Source organism: Chiloscyllium punctatum, chromosome 24 (assembly GCF_047496795.1).
Source record: "Chiloscyllium punctatum isolate Juve2018m chromosome 24, sChiPun1.3, whole genome shotgun sequence".
NCBI classification, from domain to species: domain Eukaryota; kingdom Metazoa; phylum Chordata; class Chondrichthyes; order Orectolobiformes; family Hemiscylliidae; genus Chiloscyllium; species Chiloscyllium punctatum.
The window spans coordinates 76,292,591-76,316,791 of record NC_092762.1 but is presented as its reverse complement, the minus strand read 5'-3'; the positions used below and the strand labels follow the sequence as shown (position 1 = coordinate 76,316,791).

The following is a 24,201-nucleotide window of genomic DNA, read 5'->3' as shown; positions in this document are numbered from 1 at the left end:
TGACAAATTCCCACAGAGAAAAGCTATCCAGAGTGCCTCACGAAGTAGCATCAGTAGACAACGAGTAAAGTGGCTGCCGTCAGGCACAGCCCATGTATGCAAGGTATCTGAGTAGGTCAGTAGCAATCCAATAAATGTAGGGGAGCTAAACCCTTATGCTCAAATGCAAGTGAATGTACGCTGCTTTTCATTATTACCTAAAACTCAACGAATGTGAAGAAAAATAACCTGTCAATTTGTTAAGATGATATTAAAGCAGGCATTTAATTAGTATTGGTGATGACCTTAATGCCAAACATTAGTAAAAAAAATTTTTAAAAAGTCAGAAGTTGAACATTATTTGAAATGAAGAAATACTTGGAATTTTTGCTCCTGAATACAGCTACTTACTGAGTTTTAAAAAATGGTTAGTGTCTCTACACACAGACAGTACAATGACAAGCAGTCAAACCTCATTTCTGAAGAGAGCATTATACAAACCTGTACATTCTTAAAACTTTGCATACTTGTGCAACTGTGACGTACTTATGAATATATTTCACAGGAGGGATAAAGAGCAAAATACTGCTGGCTTATAACAAATTCCTTAATTTCTGAATATTTGTTTCAGACTCAAATGCATCAGTACAACTTTTTCCAAGTTGGTCATCCAACTCTCAATATTCAGGTCACTTATCTATTGGATGGACTATAAGCCAGAGAGATTGGACAGGGAAGAACATCAGGCTATCCATTTATTGGAAGTACAAATTTTTAAGAATAAAATTATTGCAGTTAGATGGTGGCTGTTTTACAATTATGACAGGAATTGGCTGGAGAGGCCGGAAAGAACAATGACTGAAAGCATGAAAACACCATCTGGCAGCACCAAACATAAAACATTGATGAATTTGTTCTAATTGTACTACAATAAAAATGTTTTAGTGTTCTGGTCAAATTTATTAGTTCAGCTGAATAGATAGGTTTATCACAAATGAGGTACAACTTGGAGATTTCAAAACACTTGCACCTCTCTCCACTTTTTAATTATTATTAATTTTACACTTGGTAGAGTGCAAGGATGGTGAAGCAAAGCAAGGCCTGGTGTTAATATTAGCATTTGGCATAACTTTAGAAAAGCAAAACATCCCTGATAATATTGAAATAACAGTGTTCAAAGTCAAAACCAAAAGTCCTTTCAATTGGATTAAGAATAATTAAGAAATAAGGTGTAGTTACATTTGAACAACATGAAATCATTAAGGTGTTTAAGGAGAATAAGTGACTCAGGGTTGGTAAGGAGAAACTGAATTTCTGGGCCTTGTGGCAGACTTCTACCACTCCAGAATCAGATTGTTCACCCAAACATAGTGCAGATAATCATATCGGACTTCAGTAAAGTTCTGAGTCTGCATTCTCATCATCTCTCAAATGGAAAGATGCTAACTGGAAGTAAATGTGTGAATGTGTCTTAGCTGCAGTATCTCCAAAGCTTAGATAGCCTTTGGAGACTCTTTGCTTAATTTCATGCAAGAAAGGTCAGTTAAACAGAGGATACTCATCTGGGGCTGTACTGCATTAAACAAATACGAAAATTCTACCAATATATCATAGAGTTCACGAAACAAATCCTTTAAACAGTGCAACCTGAAACTGGTTTTACATATCGAACATTGCCAAGGGTTGAAACAAGAATAGGAACACAATCAAATCTCAAACTGGGGATTAATCTTAACAGACTGCAATTTTTACATTATTAGAATTCAAATCCTTATATTCTATCCTCAATAAATCTGAGGTCATCCAAAAGACTAATGCTCATATCTTAACTCTCAGCAACTCTTGTACTCCAAATCAGCTTCTGGACCTGTAGTGGCTCCCAAAGAAGCAACGTCTTGATTTTAAAATCTGCATTCTCATTTTCACATTTCTCCATGACCATGCCCCGTCTTTACATTCTCCTCTAATCCACAACCCTCAAAGATAGCTGAAATTTTCAAATTCTGGAGTCTTGTGCAGTACCAATTACAATTGCTTCACCTTGGTTAGCCATGTCTTCAGAAGCCTAAGCTCAAAGCTCTGGAATTGCCTTCCTATATTGCCCGACCTCTCTCCCATGCTCAACCTGTGAAGAGAAGAGATGGCATAATAGGAATGACACTGCTGTAATAATTCACAGGCCCAGACTCTGGAAATGAGTTCAAATTCCACCATGACAGCTGGTGCGATTTGAATTCAATTAAGATATCTGGAAATGAAATGGTGTCATGAAAAACGGAGATTGTTGTACAAACCCATGTGGTTCATTAATTGCTAGATTTGAGATTTACTCTCAACTGCCCTGTGAAATAATTGAAAAAGCTACACTGAATTGGCAATGGTTAACAAATGCTGAACTTGACAGCAACATCCACATCCCACAAAAGAACTGATCAACTACTCTTTAAGCAAGCTTTAGATCTGATATAATTTCTTCAAATGTGTCTTCGTGTACAAGACGCCAGTCAGAAGTCCCATGACACCAGTTTATAGTCCAACAGTCAGAAGTCATATGACACCAGCTTATAGTCCAACAAGTTTATTTGAAATCACAAACTTTCAGAGCACTTCATCTGATGGCGCTTCACTTGACGAAGCAGCAGTGCTCTGAAAGCTTGCGATTTCAAATTAACCTGTTAGACTATAACCTGGTGTCGTATGACTTCTGACTGTGTCCAGCCCATTCCAACACCATCAGCTCCACGTCAGAGGACAGAGATCTGTGGATACTTATTTGAAAGCGATGCAAAATCAGGTGTCAACCAGTACCCTTTGTTTTCTGCCGCTGAGCAAGTTTTGAACATTTAGCAAACACACTGCATCCTGCTACAAATAAGGGGTTCATCCAATGCCATTCAATTTCATAATTAAACTCTATGCTCGAACTTGATCACAACCTCGGCTGACACCAGATGGCGTCATCTCTATGTCTGCTTGCTCCAGTGGTTCAGATAAACATTTAAAGTACATATTACACTGTTTAAACAGGGGCTCATCTCATAGTCTAGCTAATATCTTTTCCTCAGCCAATAACACCAACCATTTACTGCTGTTAACAGGACCTTACAGAATAAGTTGCCAGAGGACTGTATAGCTGCTCTTATAGAGAGAAAACTGATGGAAGTTTAACCTGAGGGTCACCAATCCTCAGGTGAGCGGAAAGGATGAGAAGCAGGAATCTTCATGGTAACCTCAACTGACATGGGAATTAAAGCCATTCCAGCAGCATCGCTACATTACGAACCAGCTGAGGGGCCAAATGTTTAATTATTCAGATTAAGTGCTACAAGATATGAAGACCCAATAGTTATGTTAGGGATTTCACAAATCCATAAAAGCGAGGGATTGAGTTTCAGAGCCACGAAGTCATGCTGCAGCTGTACAAGACACTGGTAAGGCCGCACCTGGAGTACTGCGTGCAGTTCTGGTCACCGCATTATAGAATGTGGAAGCTTTGGAAAGGGTCCAGAGGAGATTGACTAGGATGTTGCCTGGTATGGAAAAAAGGTCTTACGAGGAAAGGCTGAGGGAACGGAGGCTGTTTCCATTGGACAGAAGGTTGAGAGGTGACTTAATTGAGACATATAAAATAATCAGAGGGTTTGAGAGGGTGGACAGTGAGAGCCTTTTTCCTTGGATGGTGAAGGCTAACATGAAGTGACATAGCTTTAAATTGAGGGGTGATAGACTCAGGACAGATATGAGGGGGGCCTTCTTTTCTTAGGGGCACGGAACGGCCTGCCTACAACAGTAGTAGATCCACCGACTTTAAGGGCATTTAAATGAGCATTGGACCTACATATGGATAGTAATGGAACAATGCAGGTTAGATGGGCATCAGATTAATTTCAAAAGTCGGCGCAACATCAAGGGCCGAACATCAAGCGCTGTAACGTTCTATTTTAAATCCCACTAACACAGTTGAAAAGTTTGAATTCAATTTGAAAAACTTGCAAATAATACTAATCAGGAAATTCTTGAACTTTTGCAAATAGTCATATGATTTGCTATTGGCCTTTATGAAGTTAAAAACCACACAACACCAGGTTATAGTACAACAGGTTTATCTGGAAGCACTAGCTTTCAGAGTGCTGCTCCTTGATCAGGTGGTTGTGTAAGACAGAATTCAGAACAAAAGTTTACTGTAATGCAACTGAAATGATATATTGAAAAATACTTGGATTGTTTATTAAGTCTCTCACCTTTTGGAATGACCATGTTAATTTCAATTCTTTCATATGTAAATCCCAGAATTTTTTTAAAGTTACATTCTCAAGTACTTTAACAATGGGTGCCATGTCAGCTCAGACAATGCATTGAAGGTTTCAAGTTAAAGTCTGTGTCCCAATGTTCAAACTAAATGTCTCTAAAAAAGGGATTTACACAATCTTACATGGATTCGTGCAGTTTTTCAGCAAAATAAAATGTAATTCTGCAAGTACAAATTCACCCCACAAATGTACATGTGCACGCGCACGGGGAGGTGTGTCTATGAGTGTGCATGCTTGTGCCTGAGTGTAAAGGAGTAAAAGTCTGTGAGAGGGTGCGTGAGAGGCGGTGTGAATGTGAGCTTGTATGAAACACAGTCTGAGACTGTGTAGGTCTGCACTGCAGGTGAGAGGGGGAAAGTGCATGAGAGAGCGAGTGCAAGAGTGTGTGCATGAGAGAGTATGCGTGCGTGCGTGCGCCTGTGCGCGTGAGCGTGTGAATCAGTGAGTGAGTGCTTGTGAATGTGTGTGTGTAGCACAGTGGGGTCAGCTCAGAGTGACATGAACCCAAAGATCTGGTTGAGGCCATCCCCATGGGTACCAAACTTTGCCATCAGCCTCTGCTCGGCCACTTTGCTTTGTTGTCTGTCCCAAAGTCCACCTTGGAGGATGGTCACCCGAAGGTCCAAGGCTGAATGTCCCGAACCGCTGAAGTGTTCCCCGACTGGGAGGGAACACTCCTAGCTGCTGATTGTTGTGCCGTGTCCATTCAGCCGTTGCCGTAGCCTCTGCTTGGTCGCACCAATGTACCGTGCCTCAGGGCACCCTTACCTGCAGCTTATGAGATAGACAACATTGGCCGAGTTATAGTACCTGCCGCGTACATAGTGGGTAGTGTTCCCACATGTAATAGTGGTATCCATTTCGAAACTCTGGCATGACTTGCAGCATCCACAGTGACAGGGTTGTATGTTGTCCTGAAGGCCGGGCAGTTAGGAAGGCCTTTAGGAAAGAAAGCTTGGTATTCTCACCCATTAAAAGATAGCTATGGCACACACCAAGGATGACACCTACAATCAAAGGCTTTGCTAGATGACTTCAGGCAGTAATATCAACATGCCAAGGGAGAAAATCAAGAAAAAGACCACTGCCATGTCATAAAGGAAACTACAGATGGGCAACAAAAGCCAGCCCTGTCAGCAACGATAACATCCAAAAATGGATGAAAATAATCCACACCAAAATGACATGATTCATTCACAAGGAAACAAAGCCAATTCAAACATTAGCTAAAAAGTTATTACAACCTCACTCCACATGGACAGGTCTGGTAGTGACCCTGCCCATGCTCGGAGACCGGAGTTCAATCTCGACTGCTCCAGGTGTGTAATAAGGCCCATGAACAGGCTAATTAAAAATATCAACACTGTGGTGATGCCTTCATGACTAACTGGGGCCATATACTGCAATGAATCACAGAATAATTACAGTACAGAAGGAGGCCATTCAGCCAATAATGTCTTCAGACTTCCAAATGAGTACAGTCCCTTCTGCTATAACGTATGTTTCTTCGACATGATTGAAGAATTTAGACTGTTACTTGTCAAACATGAGCTTACCTTACTTGGATTGGCTATAATGCAATTCTGGCCCCATTACTTTAAATAGCATGGCCATTACGCACTTTTCTTATTTTGAGAGATCAAGAAAGAACAGAATTATCACATGATATCAGAACCCACTACATTTGGCATAGAGTCAGAGATGTACAGCATAGATACAGACCCTTTGGTCCAACTCGTCTATACCAACCAGATATCCTAGATTGATTTAGTATCATCTGTAAGCACTTGGCCTATATCCTTCTAAATGCTTCCTATTCATATACCCATCCAAATACCTTATAAAATGTTTTAATTGCACAGCCTCCACCACTTCCTCTGGCAGCTCATTCCATACACGTATCACCCTGTGCATGAAAAAGTTGCTCCTTTGGTCAGTTTTAAATTTTCCCTTCTCACTCTAAACTTATGCCCTCTAGTTCTGGACTTCCCCATCCCTGGGAAAAGACTTTGCCTATTTACCCTATCCATACCAGTCATGATTTTATAAACCTCTAAGATCACCCTTCAACCTTCAAAGGTCCAGGGAAAACAGCCCCAGTCTATTCAGCCACTCCCTATAACTCAAATTCTCCAAACCTGATAACATCCTTGTAAATCTTTTCTGGACCCTTTCAAGTTTCACAACATCCTTCCGATAGGAAGGAGACCAGAACTGCATACAATATTCCAGAAGTGGCTGAACCAATGTCCTGATCAGCCACAACATGACCTCCCAACTCCTGTACTCAAGACTCTGAGCAATGAAGGAAAGCATACCAAATGCCTTCTTCACTATTCTATCTAACTGCGATTCTAGATTCAAGGAGCTATGAACCTGTACTCCAAGGTCTCTTCGTTCAGCAGCACACCCCAGATCTTTCCCATTAAGTGTCCAAGTCTTGCTCTGATTTGCCTTTGCAAAATGCAGCATGTCACATTTATCTACATTAAACTCCATCTGGCACTCCTCAGCCCATTGGCCCATCTGATCAAGATCTCATTGTACTCTGAGGTAACCATCTTTGCTGATGAATACACCTCCAACTTTGCAGTCATCTGCAAACTTACTAACTATACCTCCTATGTTCATATCCAAATCATTCAAATCAAAGACTTGGCGTCATTCTCCTTCCATTTCCCCATATCTCTGCACATTAAATGATTCCATGAACAGAAACAATGTCTCTCAAGTATCTGGATTTGCCTGCCTCCACCATTGTTGCAGACAATGCATTCCAGACCCTAATACTTGCTGTGTGAAACAGCTTCTTGCATGAAATCACTAAATCTGTTCCCTCTCATTCTTGATCCTTTACAAGTGTCAATCGTTCCTCCTGTCTTCACTGACAAGACTACTCAGAATTTTGTAAGTTTCCATCAAATCTTCTCTTCGCCTTCTCTCTAATGAAAACAGTCCCAACACTTCCAATTTATTCTCATAACCAAAGTTTCTCATCCTTGGAATATTTCTTGTAAGCTTGTCTTAAAATCTCTCCAATGCATTCACATTCTTCCTACAGTGTGGTGCTCAGAAGTGCACACGATATTCTGGATTTAGTCACAAGTTCAGCATAACATTTACATTCTCTTGCATACTCTTTCTTTTCCCGGCGTTGGACTCAGTGCAGACCCAGTGCACTGGCCACCTGGATCGACGTGGCGGTCTCTCAGCCCAGCATGGTCTCAGTATGGACTTCCAATCTCGAGGTGATTCCTTGATGTGTAGTCCAACAGTGGCTAAGTACTTAAGAATACTGTATTGTTTGCACTTTACAGCTTTTGTTTGTTCATTTGCTTAAAACTAAGAAGATGATACTGTATTACAATTACTGCAATCTTTGATTTTTCTACCTTCTTAAGATTCTATATGCACCTTTCCTTGTACTTATGTATTTTTGTTTTTAATTCAGTACACATGACAATAAAACCAAAATCAAAAACTTATCCTACCACTTTTTATTAACTTCCATGTGCATATATTCAAGTCTCTGCTCCTGCACACAATTTACAGCTATATAGTTTAGTTCATAATGTATCTCATGTGCTTCCTACATAACTGTATCATCTCATACTTCTCTGCATTGAACTTCAATTGCCACAACCTGCCCATTCCACTATCGTTTCAAAATCCTTTTGAAGATCGACATTGCTTTTCCCAGTGTGCAATGCTTCCAAATTGCATCCCTAGTGATAATACATTGGTCAATCAATGCCTGACATCATCTGATTTTAATTCTACTTACCAGTTCGAATGATTACTGTTCAGAGATAAATGCAAACTGCATAAATTCAAAAATCTCTATTACCATGCTCATTTGAATTATTCGTCACATGGATCAATTCTTGATGAAACAGGTTTCTGATTTCAGTAATATTGACGCATTAAGGCATCAGGTTAAGGTGATGCAAAGTGTCACTTTCCTACTGTAGGAAGGGGAGCAGATTATTCAAATAAATGTCCAATCTAATTTTGTGCAGTTCCTAGCATTTATAAATAATATTAGCAACAACGTGGGTAAAGGTTTGCTATCTGCCAGGAATAACAAAGACAAAAGGGAACTTTATTTTCATCATCAAGAGGAAGAATCATTAAAGAAAACAATTGACCAAAGTGAAAGTCAGTGCGGTGGGCGAGCTTCGAGATTGTTCTTTTTATGGCAAAAAGTGCAGTTTGCAGACATTGACAGTTGAATATAAATTACTGCAACAAGTGCTCTACCTGCTTTTAGAAATTTACCTTATTCTGTTCATATTTGTATTGGATTTTAAGAGTTTCCATGGCTCTGATCATGGATTGCATGGCAGTGAATATATTCTGGTAGACTAACTTCGTATAGCTCCGTTTGTCTTCATCCGAATAGCCACTCCCATGTATAATTCGCATCTGTTTAATGAATGTACTCTTGCCACTTTCACCAGTACCTAGGAAAGAACAATTGCACAACATCAGCAAACAGACTGAAAATTTGAATATATCACCATATCATCTTTACTTCAAACCCTGTGGCATGCTGATTACATTTATTAAAATCCATTCCATAATGAAGACATCTTCACTAAAACATTTAAATGAAGAGAAAATTAGAAACGTAAGAAAGTAATGGGTTGAAATTAATTTTAGTTTACCATGCAGCATTGGTGAAAATGTTTGGGGGGGGGGGGGGGGGGGGGGGGGGGAGAAGAGAGGACAGATGATGCAATGGAGAACATGCGGTGTTTAAGGGGTAAAAATTAAATCAACTCTGGCATATTTATTTCCTCCTGAACTAACTGCTCAGCTGCCTCAGAGACATAGGATCCTGACTTTTCTTCTAGAAAATACATTAATATATTAAAAGCATATTAAAGACAACCAAGAACAAATTCAGTGAGCTAAGACGTTCAAATAGTAAGATGTTTTGGTTAGTTTTATTGTACAGTAATAAACCAAGATGGTGTATATTCATAAGATTCCAGAAGAACAAATTTCTGTTACCACAGTACACTAATCACTCAAATTTTGAGCATTGAAAAAAAATCAACTGGCTTTGCAAACACCACAAATTCTGTTTCCCAGCATGCCCTGGAATAAGGCAAATATACCAACTCAGTGACAATGTAACATGAAAGCTTACTAGAAATAAAGTTTAAATGCCCTTTGTACAAAGGAGAAAAGTATTTTTTTAAGCACCTACATGTGAAAAAAAATAAATCAAACTATTTTGCCCAGATACCCATTTGCTTTCTGTTAGTTTTGATTTACTACTGCCACAAATTCAATTAAACTACATTTATACACAATGATACCTTTGATTGGGATTTTGTGCTAGTGAGAACACTGGCAAAATTCTAACTGTACATTTTGGACGCTTGAAAATCTGAAGAGCTACAAACTGAAATATTCTATTTTGAATTACAAGAGGCATTGGAGAGGGGTTGACTAATTAAGGTAGGGTGAATGGTGACAATATTAAAAGGTCGACAGCATTTGCAATAGACAGGGTCATGGATTAGCAACTCAGTGTAGGGTCAAGTGGATTACTAACAATCTTCATAGTTTATTCTTTTGTATAGAATGTGGACATCATATACAAGATTAATTGTTATATCTCATCCCTTGAACTGAGTGGCTTGTTGGGCCATTTTAGAACCATGAAGAATCAACGACAACTGTCGATTTGGAAGATCCCAGCTGATGGCAGTACTGAGTAAGTCAGAGAATGAAACCTGGATCGATAAATCACAATTTTTGCAATTTGGTTTCTGTGGAGATCAGTCACTCATTCACACAAGTCTGTGAATGGGCTCAAAATAAAACAGCTTCATTACACAAAGAAAAAAATGAGATAATTTAGAAAGATCTTAAACAGCAAAAAGAAAAAGGTAACCCTTTTCCCAGCATTATCCTTCACAGACAATCAACTCAGTGAAGTATCACTCTCATCTTCATGCTTTCATTCATAGTCAGAGTCATACAGCATGGAAACAGACCCTCTAGTTAAACCAGTCCATGCTGACCATTATCCCAAAGTGAACTAGTCCCATCTGCCTAGTCCTGGCCCATATCCCCCAAACCTTTCCTATTCATGTACTTAAACATTGGAACTGCACTCACATCATCCACTTCCTCAAAGTTCATTTCACATGTACTATCCTGTTTTTTAAAAAAATGCTCCTTATGCACTTTTTAAAATCTCTCTCTCCTCGCACCTTCAAAATGTGCTTGTCTTCAAATCCCCCATCCTAGAGAAAAGACAATTACCAATAACTCTGTCTATGTCCCTCATTATTTTGAGGTTGTTTCTCAACCTCCAATGCTTCAGTGAAAAACATTCCAGCCTTTCTTTATAACACAAACCTTTCATACCTGGCAACATCGTGGTAAATCTCTTTTGAACCCTCTCCAGCTTAATAATATCCTACTTATAACTGGGTGACCAGAACTGGGCGACCAGAACTGGGCACAGTATTCCAGAAAAGGCCTCACCACTGTCCTGTACAATCTCAACAGCACTTCCCAATTCTTCTACTCAAAGGACTGAGCAATGAAGTTAGGTATGCCAAACACCTTTTTAACCGTCATAGAAACTTCAAAGAATTATGTGTCTCTGCCCCAGGTTCCTTTATTCTACAACACTACTCAAAGCCCTACCATTAATTTCTTAGCTAAATTAAAGTTGCAAGCACCATAAGACCATAAAACACAGGAGCAGAAGTAGGTCATTTTTTTTCAAATCAGGTCTACTTCACTATTCGTTCAGGTCATGGCTAATCTGATTCTCCTTAATACCACTTTCCTGCACTATTCCCATAAATCTTGATTCTCTTACTGATTAAAAATCCATCTATTTCAACCTTTAATAGACTTATGATGCAATCTCAACACCACACTGCTGTGAAGAATTCCATATATTCACTAGCTTAAGAAATTCTCTCATTTCTGCCTAAATGGGTGACACTCTACTCTGAAATTAAGATCTCTGATGCTCTCTGCATCTACCTTATCAAGCCCACTATTCCATCTGCCAAATCTTCAAGTCACTTAACCTGTCAATATGCTGGGTGACTGTCATCCTTGCTCATTGCCTATCCACAAACTTGGCTATAACCTATTCACTTCCCTCATCCAAGTCATTAACATATACTGTAAATAATTTGGTTCCAGTGCTGATCCCCATAGCACTTCACTAGTTGCAGATTGCAATCTTCAAAATGCCCCCTTATTCTAATGCTTTTCTATTCATCAGCCAATTCTCTACCCATGTTCAAGTATTACCTCCAGCACCATATGCTCTTAGCCTATTAAGTACCCCAACATGCAGTGCCTTATCAAACAGTTTCAGAAAATCCAAATATATTTTACCCTCACTGCTTCCCTTTATCCTGCCTATTCCTCCCTCAAAAAAGTTCTAATAAATTTATCAGGCATGTTTTCCTAATCATGAAGCAATGCTGCTGCTTGGTTATATTAGATTTTTCTAAATGCTCAACTATAAAATTTCCTTTCATTGAACAACATTTTCCAAACAACAGATCACTATGGTTAGCTTTTTTTTAATCTTCTTTCCTTTTTGAAAAAAGATGCTACTTTGGCAAATTTTTCTATCATCCAGTACTTTTCCAGAAACGAAGAATTCTTGCAAGATTTTCACCAGTGAAGCCACTTTCTTTGTAGCTTCTTTTAATATGTAAGGATGCAACTCTCAGATCCAAGAGACTTAAGTGTTTAGCCCCATTAGCTCCCCAATACTTTTTCTCGTGATAGAAAATAAATACAAAACTTTTTTTTTGCTATTTGATTTTTCATTTTTGGAATGAGAATAGTGCATTCCATTGTGAAAACATAAGCAAAGCACTTAATAATTCTTCTGCCATTTCCTAGTTCCCCGTTGTTTCCCCAGCCTCATTTTCCAAAGGGATCTAGGTTCACTCTGGCCTTGGCCCCATCATAATTATAACAGTTCTTCACGTGCGCCTTGAGATTATTCATAAACTTATTCTTAAACTTTGTCGGTTTTCTCAGTTGTTGTTTCTCCTTGTGATTCCCAAACACTAGATAATTCACTGATGTTCCTAACTGCACTTTAAAGTCCTATCTACTTAAATGACAGGAAAAGGTTTAAAGATTTCCTTCTTCCTATGAAAGCCTAGACCACCACAAACTAAACTACTTTTCTGTTGGTGGTATAAAACAGTTCTACTTGAAAGAAACCAGATTATGGCCCTTGGCCTGTTGTTCTGTACATCAGAGACTTTCGACTTGGTAAGCGTCATGAATCAACTCTCCAGGTAGTTTATCCAGTCAGTGAACTTAACACATGCTTTCTTGAAAATTATCTTCCAACAGCATTCATAAAGTTATTCTAAACAGTGAGCTCAAAGAAATAAGTCACCTTCACAGAACTAAAACAAAAAATCTATTTACTTTTCCTCTACATTAGAATCCAAGTTTCCAAATAATAATATTCTACAAAAACCTAGACCACAAGCGAAGGGTGGGCCGGATCAGGTGAAGATAGCAAATCTCCCTTCCTGAAGGGCTTTATTCCAACAGCTGTGATTTCTTTAAAAAAAAACCATCAAAAATAATGTTGATGTACCATTATTAAGACTAGCCTTCCATTTCAAATTTATTGATTGAACTATTAATTGTTTTTATTATTTCAATTTCACCAGTTTTGTCATGCTACTTGACATACCCAAGAGCATTATTCGGACCCTCTAGATTATTAATCCAGTGGTGTTACCACTATTCCTACATTATCATAGTTACTGCACTTCAGAAGTATTCCATTAGCTGTGAAGCCCCAAGTATGTGAAACTTCTATATAGAGGCAATTTTGTTTCCGGAGATTGTAAACTGCTTCAGGTCAAAATGAACAAATTTTTTCACTCAAATTCTGATCTAATGGATTTTTACAAAATTATGCATGAGATTTTCATGTCTCTATTAATTAAGGACATTGCCTATCCTTACTTGCCTTTGAGAAGCTTGAACTTTGCAATTCACGTAAGGTAGGTGCACCCACAGTGCAGGGAGGAACAAAGTTTCAGGTTTTATACAAAGTGGCAATGAAGGAACAGTGAAATTGTTAAATTCTTGGGAGATGGTGGCACAGTAGTAATGTCATTAAACTCAACGGTGGCTACAAAATTACCTGATTGTTGTCAAAATCAATCTAGTCCACCAATAACCTTTTGGGAAAGCAATGTACGGTTCATCTCAGTCTGACATACATGTGACTCCAGACCACAACAATGTGGCTGACTCATAACTCTCCTTTAGAAAGTCACTCCATTGTAACAGATTGTACATGTCAAAAATGAGTAAAATCATGCAGACTGCCTGCATTCAATCCAGGCACAGGAAATAGTAACAGCATGCACTATGCTGCAAATTCCTTCCTATTAACATCTGGAGGTTGTGCCAAAATGGGGGAGAGTGTCCCATGGTCAAGTAATATCCCTACACAGTCGTAATCACCCAAAAGTCAATAGCCGGAGGAAATTCAGATGGTAGAAGCATAGCAAAAGGTAGGACCAATGTGTCTTGGCTGCAAATGAGGGGAAGGAGGAAACAATAATAGTCAAAAGACACCTACAGTGGGTTAATGCCTTTTGCAGATGAGTGGAATCAGCTGAAATCTATGCCTGGGCTCAAAATGTGCGTGGAGTATAGGTAGTTCTAGGAACACAGTCTTAAGGGAGAGTATTAGTGGGTGCCTTAATGGCTCACATTTTCCAACGAAGAGCTAGGGGAATTGACCTCAAGCACACATTTATCCAGGACCAGCAGAAATTGTGGAATGGCCTTAGCAACAAGTAAAGAGCATCAAAGGATTCAACAGTGGAATAGATGGGATACTGGCAAAAAGCAGCAAAGCATATCATCCTGTCGCAGCAAAGAAGAATTCACAGCAGAGTTGGAACTAGGAGGGACAGATCAGCAATATCATAGCAAACATTGGCCTACTACTCCTATCTTTCAGCCCCTCTGACCTGTTCTGCCATTCAATGAGATCAAGGCTGATCTATAGTCTAACTCCATATACCTGCCTTTGATCAATATTCTTTAACTTATTCACTGAACAAAATTATATCTACCTCAAATTTAAAAATTAACTGATCAAACGTGCTGCAGTTATGGAAGAGAGCTCTAAATAACTACCAGTCTTTGTGTATACAAGTGCAAAACGAAAAATTCGCAGGAGCAAAATGGAAGAAAGAAGGTGACCAGATACTGCACTCAAATTTGCTCAAAGAATACAATTTCTGATGAAAACAGCAGAAATGGTAGAGATCACAGCAGTGGCACAGAACAGAGCAACGGATTTCCCAGGAAAAAGTGTCCAGGTCCCAATCAACCATAAAATAAAGCATAGAATCAACAGCAAACTAAAGTAGTCATAACCTCAGCAGGTTAGCAATAGACTCTCAGGTAAAACTCTTAAAATTTATAATGGCTGAAGAAGCGGGGCAAAGAGTAGCTGATTCCAACTCCCACCCTGACGACAATTTCTGGATTTCTGTACCAAGTCAAATTTTGAATATAATTTCAGATGTTACAGCATAACCAGGGAGAGTTAAGATGAGCTGTGTGGTCTACAGCGTTACTATTAAAGCTGTAGCTCCTACTGATAATTGGACTAAAACACAATTATTTCAATGGTGGTTAAAGCAGCACAATGCGGTGAACAAGAAAGGGAAATGATATCTATTGCTAAGAGGCAAGGAAATGGTAGCTATTCCTACGAGTCAAAGAAATACGGGTCTCAGCAAGAGATTTGAGCATTCAATACACAGGTCACTGAAACCTAGTGAACAGGTACAGATAATCTAAAGGGCTAACACAATTCTAGCATTTAGCTAAAAATAGTTACAATACAAATGAGGAAATAATGCTTCATTAGCACACAGCCTTGGTCAAACCACATCAGGACTACTGCATTTAATTCTAGACATCAAATTTTAGGATTAATACCCGGAAAGGGATAAAGAGCTGATTCATTAGAATCACCAGGGTTTAAAAAGGGTAAATCTTTTAGGAAAGGTTATATAAAATGAACTTACAAACTTGAATTGAATGTTTGAAGAGTGATTGAATAAGATATTTTAAAAGGGATGCAACAGGTCACAGACAAATCGAGGAACTTCCAGTGGGCAAAACAAGGGTGCATAAAACTAAGACACTTGAGCTGAGCCACTTCCAAGTGAAATCAGGAAGCATTTTTCTCCCTACAGGGGAACCTTGATTATTCGAATGAGATGGCCGGATGCTATTACATTCAGATACTCGATTATTCGGTTATCCTCTGGGACTCTTGAGTTTTTAAAGTCTGCTCCCCGTTCAGGAGACTGCAGCAGCACACGGCGCGCGAGCCCCTGCCACCAACACTGCCCTGCACAACACAACACGCAAGACCCACCCCCTCCCACCCCCCAACCCCGCCTACCGGCCCCAACCAATAGTGTGCACCCCAACCCCTCTCCAGGGTAGCCGGACTGTACACCAACAAGACTGCTGCTGCTTTGTGGGCGCGCACACACTTTTTACTGCAACGTTTTGACAGGTTCTATGTTTGCCCTGTACAGGAAGGACAATTTTGGAGAGATTATCTGGGGAGGGCGGGGTTGGGGTACACCCCTCTGTGTAGAGGTAGAGGGAGAGAGGGAGGGAGAGGGGGAAGAGAGAGGGGGAGGGAGAGGGGGAGAGAGAGTGTGAGAGAGTGAGAGTTAGAGGTAGAGAGAGAGAGAGAGAGGGAGAGAGAGAGAGGGCAGGAGGTTAGTCATTTCAAGACGGCACCTGTTTAATCACTATAAACAAAAGACGCGGTCACTGTTGGAAATGTGTTTGATACAAGGTTTCTATCGGGACCACTAGATCTCCTTCTGATAATCCGACTTTCAGATAATTGGTATTCAGATAATCGAGGTTCCTGTGTATAGGGCTAGGGATCTCTGATCTCGTGGATAAACAAAGTTGAACTGCAGATCAACCAGGATAAATAGCAGAAAGAATTAAGGAGCTGAATGGCCTATTATAATCTGGCTGAGACCTGCAACGCTTTCTTTGGACATCCACAACCACAGATATTTACTTAGAGAATAAAGCCACAAGGTCCACTGCTTCAAGCAAAAAATCTTTATTGTGCTAAAATGGAATAGCTCGAATAATAATGATACTATACTCAAAGAGTCAGTTACATTAAAGATAGTACAGCATAATAAATATAATTACATGAAATCTATATTGAATTTAAATTAAACTTCTTTCTGAACCTATTTGTCTTACACTTGCAAAAAGCTCGTCAAATACTTATTAGAAGTTGAAGATTATCCACTTGATCAGTCACGCTTCAGAAGATTTGCAGAATAATTGGGAATTACTGAACCTTCTACAGCATCTGGCAATGTTGCCTCAAAATCTCCACCTCTTATTGCCCTCAGACACAAGAAAAGGCAAGGAATAGGAAGATACAAATTACATGAAGGCAGATGGGATTAGTTTAGAATGGCATCATAGTCAGCACAGACACTGTAGGCCAAAGGGCCTGGTTTCTGTGCTGTATTGAAGAGGAGTCACCAGACTCTAAATATTAACTCTTCTTCTGACAGATGTTGCTAACTGGAGTTTCTCCAGCAATTTCTCTTTTTCTCCTGTGCTGTACTATTGTATCCAAGGCTCGTATACTCCCAATTCAACCAGTTGTTGATCGCATCTTTAAGCGCACCTATTCCAAGTCACAACGCTTGTTCCAACATGTCTTAAATTTGGAGTCTTGCATCTTGCAAAGCTGCCTGTCTCTTTTCTCAACTTGGCTAGCCCAGAAGTCCCACTCAATGCGCAGAATCCTTTAGTTATTAAGAAGTTATCAACAGTCAAAATTTGAACTGAATTCTAATATAAAAAGAGATGCTCCCTGTATCCAGCTTGACATCAATTAAACAGCATGAAAACACAAGTCCTCACAGGAATCTATACACAAGTAATTATCTTCTGGCACCCTTGGATTTTTTTTTAACACCTCCCATGCAGTTTGATTTTACAAGAGATCTTCAAGAAAAACTTATTAATCTAAGGAACCAACACCCCAATATAAAATAACGCTTTTTAAAAAAAAACACGCATCATCACGCCACGTCTAATCGTGCAATCTATGCAAAAGTCTTATAGAAATCCCAGAAAGCTATGCAAAATTCCTTTTCTCAAGAAAGCAGATGTAAGCTTTGGGCACAGAATGAACTAAATCTGTTACAACTGCTGATTTGTTAGAGTGAACTGAGCTTTAATAGTACAATGGCTCTCAGCAAGTGCAGTTGAAGATTTTAGTTTGGTGAAAAATTCAAAGAAAACAATTCAGGATCAAGGACAATATTGTAAACCTAGAGGCTTACATTCTGAAAACAACTTATCTTTTACCTCATTATAACAAATATCCGTTGTATCTCAAAACAAGTGATACTTATTTTAGCTTTACTGCATTTTATTCCAAAAGTATTTTGGTGTAGCAAGTTCCACATTTTTAATTCAATGGTAAAACACTAAATGCACACATTAAAGTGACTGAGAAAGTCAGCAAACTTTGAATGATTATAATCCAATATTATAATGGCTGCTCATTTAATGAGATTTTTAATCATAATCCTCACTTTACCCAATTTACTTGCTGTTTAGTTATTCTGCACGCTGCCTCATTGTTTACAGCACATTTGTTATGCATTTCAAGCTAACTTGAGCATCAGAGACACTTAAATAAAGACAGAAAATTGTGGAAACACACAGGAGGTCTGGCAACATCTGCAAAGAATGAATAACTGAAGGAAGGTAACTAACTGAAACATCAACCCTACCTCTCTCACCACAAATTTATAGCACTGTCTTGTTATCATTATTCCACAATCTGCAATATTTTGCTTTTGTGTTAAAAGTACCTTAAGACTTAAGCAACCCTGGAAGTGAATGAAAACTGGCTGTATTAGGGCTCTCAGGCTGAATGCCCAGAAGGAACAGGGCTGTTTCCATACTTCTTTTTAACTTTGAGAGCAAATTGATATCAATCACATTTAATTACTGTGTCATACATTTACACCATTACTTGGTTTAGTGTGAATTTGTCCATTATTTTTGAGCAAATCTAAACTTTAGAAGATTAGAACTTTTGCTTATTTTTGACAATAATGAAAAAGTAAAATTTAATTCTCAGCAAATTATAGGCTATACAACTGCTAGAAAACCAATGACTTTTGGATTAACACAGTAACAACTTGAATTAAACAAGAATATTTCACACACTACAAAATGAAGAACAGAGAATGCTTTTTTTAAAAATCCTAAAGAGAAACAGCATCTGCACAGAAAACACATTTTAGAATGTGAACTCTTGTTCAGAATTACCTTAAAACTTTGCACAAAAGCCAAACGCTTGCCTGATAGCAAAACCAAAGAATGCACAAGGAAGTCAGTGCGATTTTGGAGTCAATTTACATGAAAGATGTGACCTAGATTTTCAAATATATATGCAATACTCAAACTTCACATTAGTCCCTAAACATCACATTCACGATTGAATTTGATAACTTTTGTTTCAATGGCTGAAACCTCCAGTTAAAGCTGGATACCCACAAAAATGGGAGGTGGGGTGTAAGTGGAGAGATGGGAGGTGCTTTCACTAACCCGCAATAGTCTTTTTCATTTTCCTGTTTGGTAGCCAAAAATCATAAGTTGGGCAAGCTAGCATCCATGGACACATAACTGAGTTTCCAATTTTATATATTAGCTGTTCTGCAAACTCCTTCTGAAATTACTAACAGGTCATTTCTGTTTCTGTATTCAAATATACTTGAGCAGATAACATTGGAAGTTCAAACGATTTATAGCTACCAGAAAAATATTCAAGTAATCAGTAAAAAAAAGTTGTCAATAATAGTTGAATATTAATAAAATAGCTGCATATATTACATTTGTTTCACTTGTATTATCAATGCAAAGCTAATCTTGAAGTCATACAAAACTTATGTAAATAACTTACAGCATGTTTAAAATACAACCAACTGCCTGCACAAAACCTAGATACACAAACTTACTGAAAATTATCCACTTCATGATGTAAACATAGAGAAAATGCTTCACTCACAAAATGCAAACTTCTTATTCAGACCTGTTTAGCAGAGTTTCCACGTAAATAAAACTGTTTCTGGCCTTTGCAGAACAAACCTTGGTCATGTTTACAGACACACACACACACACACACACACACACACAATTATTTCAATATATTTGAAGCCGTGCACTTATAGCCATATAGTTGTTTTGCAGTATTAATCTGCAAAGCCTGTGGGTCAGTCTGAACTCAAGCATCATTGCATTTGATTAGATTATTCATCCCAAATAATCAAGTGCAGCTTGATTAATCAGGTCAAAATAAACCAAGAGCAACAGAATATTGTGGAGGTCCTGAAATGTATGCATCCTTTCAATCAAAATTGAGGAAACAGAGTATATTTGGTGCTTCTTGGCATCACAAGTTGCTCTAAAGCACTTCATAACTAATGAAATAGATTTGAAGCGCTGTCATTATTGTAATGTGGTTAATAGTTAAATGATGCACTGAAGCTCCTACAAACAGCAATTAAATAGCTAAAATAATTTATTTTCGATGTTGACCAAGAACAAACATTAGCTTCTGAGCCAGTAGAACATTGTTACTGTTCTTTGTAATTTACTATGGGATTCTTTTATATGTAATTTTAAACATACATCTGAAAGGTAGTACCTCAGAAGGAACATTCCATCAGCACTGCAGCGAGGTGCCAGCTGATCACATATGCTCAGGTATCTGGAGTGTGGTTTGAAATCACAATTTTCTCACTTAAGAAGCGAATATGCTACTATTGAGTGAAGGTTAACTATTGTTTATTTCAATTGTGTCTTCAAGAATCAGTTTTCTATTTTGTCAGCCAAGCATAAAACCTCTGCTCTGTTGCTGAAATGGCTCAATTTTTATTTCCTTTCATTTGAATAGAAATTTCCCCAAACTGAATATTGGTAGAACCAAAGCCACCATTCACTGACTTCTCAACCATTAAAAACAATATTATCTTGTCACCAATTACATGATTTTCCCAGAGCATGGTATCTGGTTGAAGCAAACTGTGCTGAGACTAAGCTGAGATTTTGACTACGTAAGCTCACCATTACAAAACTGCTGACACTCATCTCTGCAGCACTGCTTGTGCCTATGCCTGCATCAGCAGTGCTGAAACCTCCTGTCCATGTTTTGGCTACCTGCAGGCTAAAGCTCTGCTGACCTGACTTCCTCCTTCCATCCTGCAAAACTACATTAATTCAAAACCTCACTATTCCCATCTTGGTGAGCGTAAACATAACTCAATCCTTTACCTTTGACTGTGACACTGAATGACCTACATTAGCTCCAGATTCTTAATGTCTTCAATTTAAAATCAGTCTGCTGTTCAAATGCTTCCATGGCCTCATACCTCCCAAATGTTGTACACTCCTCTAATATAACCCAACAGGACCTAAATAATCCACCAGTTATGGCCTCATCAACAGCAGTAGCTTATTTTGCCCTATCATCAAAACAGTTGGACCTCTAGGATCATAGAATCATGCAGTACAGAAAAGGCCCTTCAAGACTGCATCAATAAAAACTACTCTAAATCTACACTAGTCCCACTTTCAAGCACATGGTCCATAGCCTTGACTATTACAACATTTTAGGTCATCATCCAAGTACTTTTTTTAATATAAAAAAGGTTTGAGATTTCCTGTCTCAACTACCCCACCAAGTTGTGCATTTCAGATTCCCATCACCCTCCAGGTGAAAGCAATATTCCCAAAATCCTCTCTAAACTTCTGCATCTCACCTTCAAATTATGGCTCTTCAAAGGGGGCACCTGCAATTTCCTCCCTTATTTTTCATAATAGCCAGGATACACACCCAGGTTTAGATGAGTTTTGCCCACTTTTAAGCACACCAACATCTTTAATATCGCCTCACTCCTATCATAAGACCATTAGATATAGGCCTAGAATTACACCATTCAGCCCAGAGTCTGCTGCAATATTCACTCATGGCTGATGTGTTTTTCAACCCCATTCTTCTGCCTTTCCTCCAGAATCCTTGATCCCCTCACAAATTCAGACTCAATCTCAATTCAAAGTCCACTGACTGACTTGGTCTCCACAACCTTGTCCAGCAATGAGATCCACAAATTAACTACACTGACTGAAGAAATTCCTCATTTCAGATCTAAAGGATTGCCAGTTCACGCTGAAGCTGTGCCCTTGGATCCTCGTCTTTCCTTGTAGTGGAAACATCTCCACATCCACTCTATCCAGGCCCCTCAGCATTCTGCAAGTTTCAATTAGATCCCCCTTCCCACATCCATCTAAACTCCATCAACTACAAGCTGGGAGTACTCAACCGCTTCTCATATGACAAGCCCTTCTTCACAAGATCATTCTTATAAACCACCTACGGACTTCCTCCAATGCCAGCACATCTAACCTGAGGTACAGGCACCAGAATTACTCACTTACAATATTCCAAAAGCAGTCTGACCAGAGCCTTATACAGCATCAACAGAACATCCCCGCTCTTGTATTCTTGGCCTCTCAAAACAAACATTCACCACATGCAGAGACCTATTATTCCACCTGTTAATGCTCGACTCACATCAACTGTAACATTTTTTGATCTCGCTGGTTATAAAGCCCTGAATTTGGGTGCTCTCTCCACTTCACCTGACGAAGGAGCAGTGCTTAGAAAGCTTGAGATTTTACAAATTTGTTGGACTATAACCTGGTGTCGTGTGACTTGTGACCTTGCCCATTCCAGTCCACGACTGGCATCTCCACATTCTCTTGAAATGAATGTTAACATTACATTTGTCTTCCTAACTGCCAACTGATCCTGCATATTAACTCTCAGAGAATCCTGAACAAAGTCTCTTTATGTTTCAGATTTCCAAAGCCTTTCCTTATAATGAAATTGGTCTACATTTCTACTCTTCCGAACCCAGTTCATAGAATACAATGTGGGGGAGTGTGAGGCTATCTGCCACTTCTTTGTCCATTTTCTTAGCCAGTCTAAGTCCTTCTTCAGCATCCCCACTTCCTCAACACCTATCTGTCCATCTATCTTTGCACTGCTTGCAAACTTAGCAACAATGCTTTTAGTCCCTTTGTCCAGATCACTAATGTATAACATGAATAGCTGTGGTCCCAACAAAGACTGCTGTGGAACTGCCAGCCTGTAAAAGACTCCTTTATCCCTGAACTCTACATTCTGCCAGTCAGCCAATCTTCTATCTATGCCAACACTTCACCCCTAATAAGTAACTTATTTTGCACTCTGCTGGGCAACAGCTTGTCAAAGGCCTTTTGAAAATCCAAATGGATCATGCCACTGATGGGCATGTGAATACAAAGGGTGTTGAGGGATATGGGCCAAATGCTGGCAAATGGGACTACAGGAGATTGGGATGTCTGATCGGCATGGATGAGTTGGGCTGAAGGGTCTGTTGCTATGCTGTCTGACTATGTCCACTGGCAAACTTGCTTGTGACCACCTCAAAGAATTCCAACAGATCTGGAAGGCAAGACTCTGACCACACACTTCGCAAACTCTTCCTTAATTATGGATTCGAAGATCTTACTAACAAGAAATGCCAGGCTAACTGTCCGATGGGTTTCCTGTCCTCTGCCTCTCTCCCTTTTTAAACAGGGGTGTTACATCAACCATTTTTCAGTCCTCTGGGTCACTCCTTGACTCCAGTGATTTCAGAAAGATCACCACCACTGCCTATACAATCTCAACTAGCTTTTCCAGAAGCCTGGGGTGTAGTCCACCTGGTCCAGGTGAATCATCCATCTGCAGACCTTTCAGCTTCCCCAGTTCCTCCACCACTTCTTTCTTCCCCGTTACTACTTATCTAACCTCATTTTCCAACAGTCCAATGCCCACTATTGTCTCTCTTACTTTTGAAGATAGCTAAATAAACAAAAACTCTTGCAATCTTCTGTCATATTAGCTAACTTAGCCTCATAGTTAATCTCCTTACCATTTTTTCAGTCATCCACTGCTGGCTCTTAACGATTACACAATCCTCTAGTTTCCCCACTTATCTTCAACACATTGTATATGTTATGTTTTGCTTTTATACTGCCCCTGACTTTGCTTGTTAGCCGTGGTTGCCTCAGCCTCCCCTTATTGCATTTCTTCTTCCCTGCCTTCTGAACTATCCCCAGAAACTCCTGCCATTGCTGCTCGACCATGCTCTCACCTTTCCTCCTTCGTGTCTTTGTTGTTACCGTTACTCAATTGTAATACCATTACATCTGATTCCAGCTTTTCTCCCTTGAGTTGCAGGATACTTTTTATCATATTATGGACATATATGCACACATTTTAAAGAGCGGTCCTTCACCTTAAGCTCCCTAATCAAATATGCTTCAATACGCTTCACGAAATCCATTTCTGCCTATTCCTTTGTGGGCTTGACCACATGCTGTTCCAAAATAAATCTCGTACATATTCTGCAAATTCCTTTCCTTACGATTTGCTTCTAACCTGGCTTTCCCAGTCCACCTACATACTGAAGCCCCCTACAATTGTTATAATAATGTCTTTCTTAGATTCTTCTTGTATCTCCTGATTTATTTTTTGCCCCACATCCTGGCTATTACTAGGAGACCTGTTTACTATCCCCATCTAGGTCTTTTTCCCTTTGCAGATCCTCAATTATATCCGTATAGATTCTATGCTTTCCAACTTTATGTAACTTCTCACTATCAATTTAATTTCATTTCTTACAAATAAAGACAGGCAGAGTTGAGGTGCCTTAACTCCATAGGACATGCATCCTTG

General features: G+C 39.2%; 1 protein-coding gene across 1 annotated transcript in view; it reads right to left on the bottom strand.

The window, feature by feature from the left end:
- Window positions 1–24,201, bottom strand: part of LOC140494708 (guanine nucleotide-binding protein G(q) subunit alpha-like) — a 108,573-nt gene that overhangs the window by 30,274 nt on the left and 54,098 nt on the right. The window contains exon 2 of the mRNA XM_072594220.1: window positions 8,568–8,752. Coding sequence (XP_072450321.1) covers window positions 8,568–8,752 — 185 coding nt within the window. The remainder of the gene's footprint in view (window positions 1–8,567; window positions 8,753–24,201) is intronic.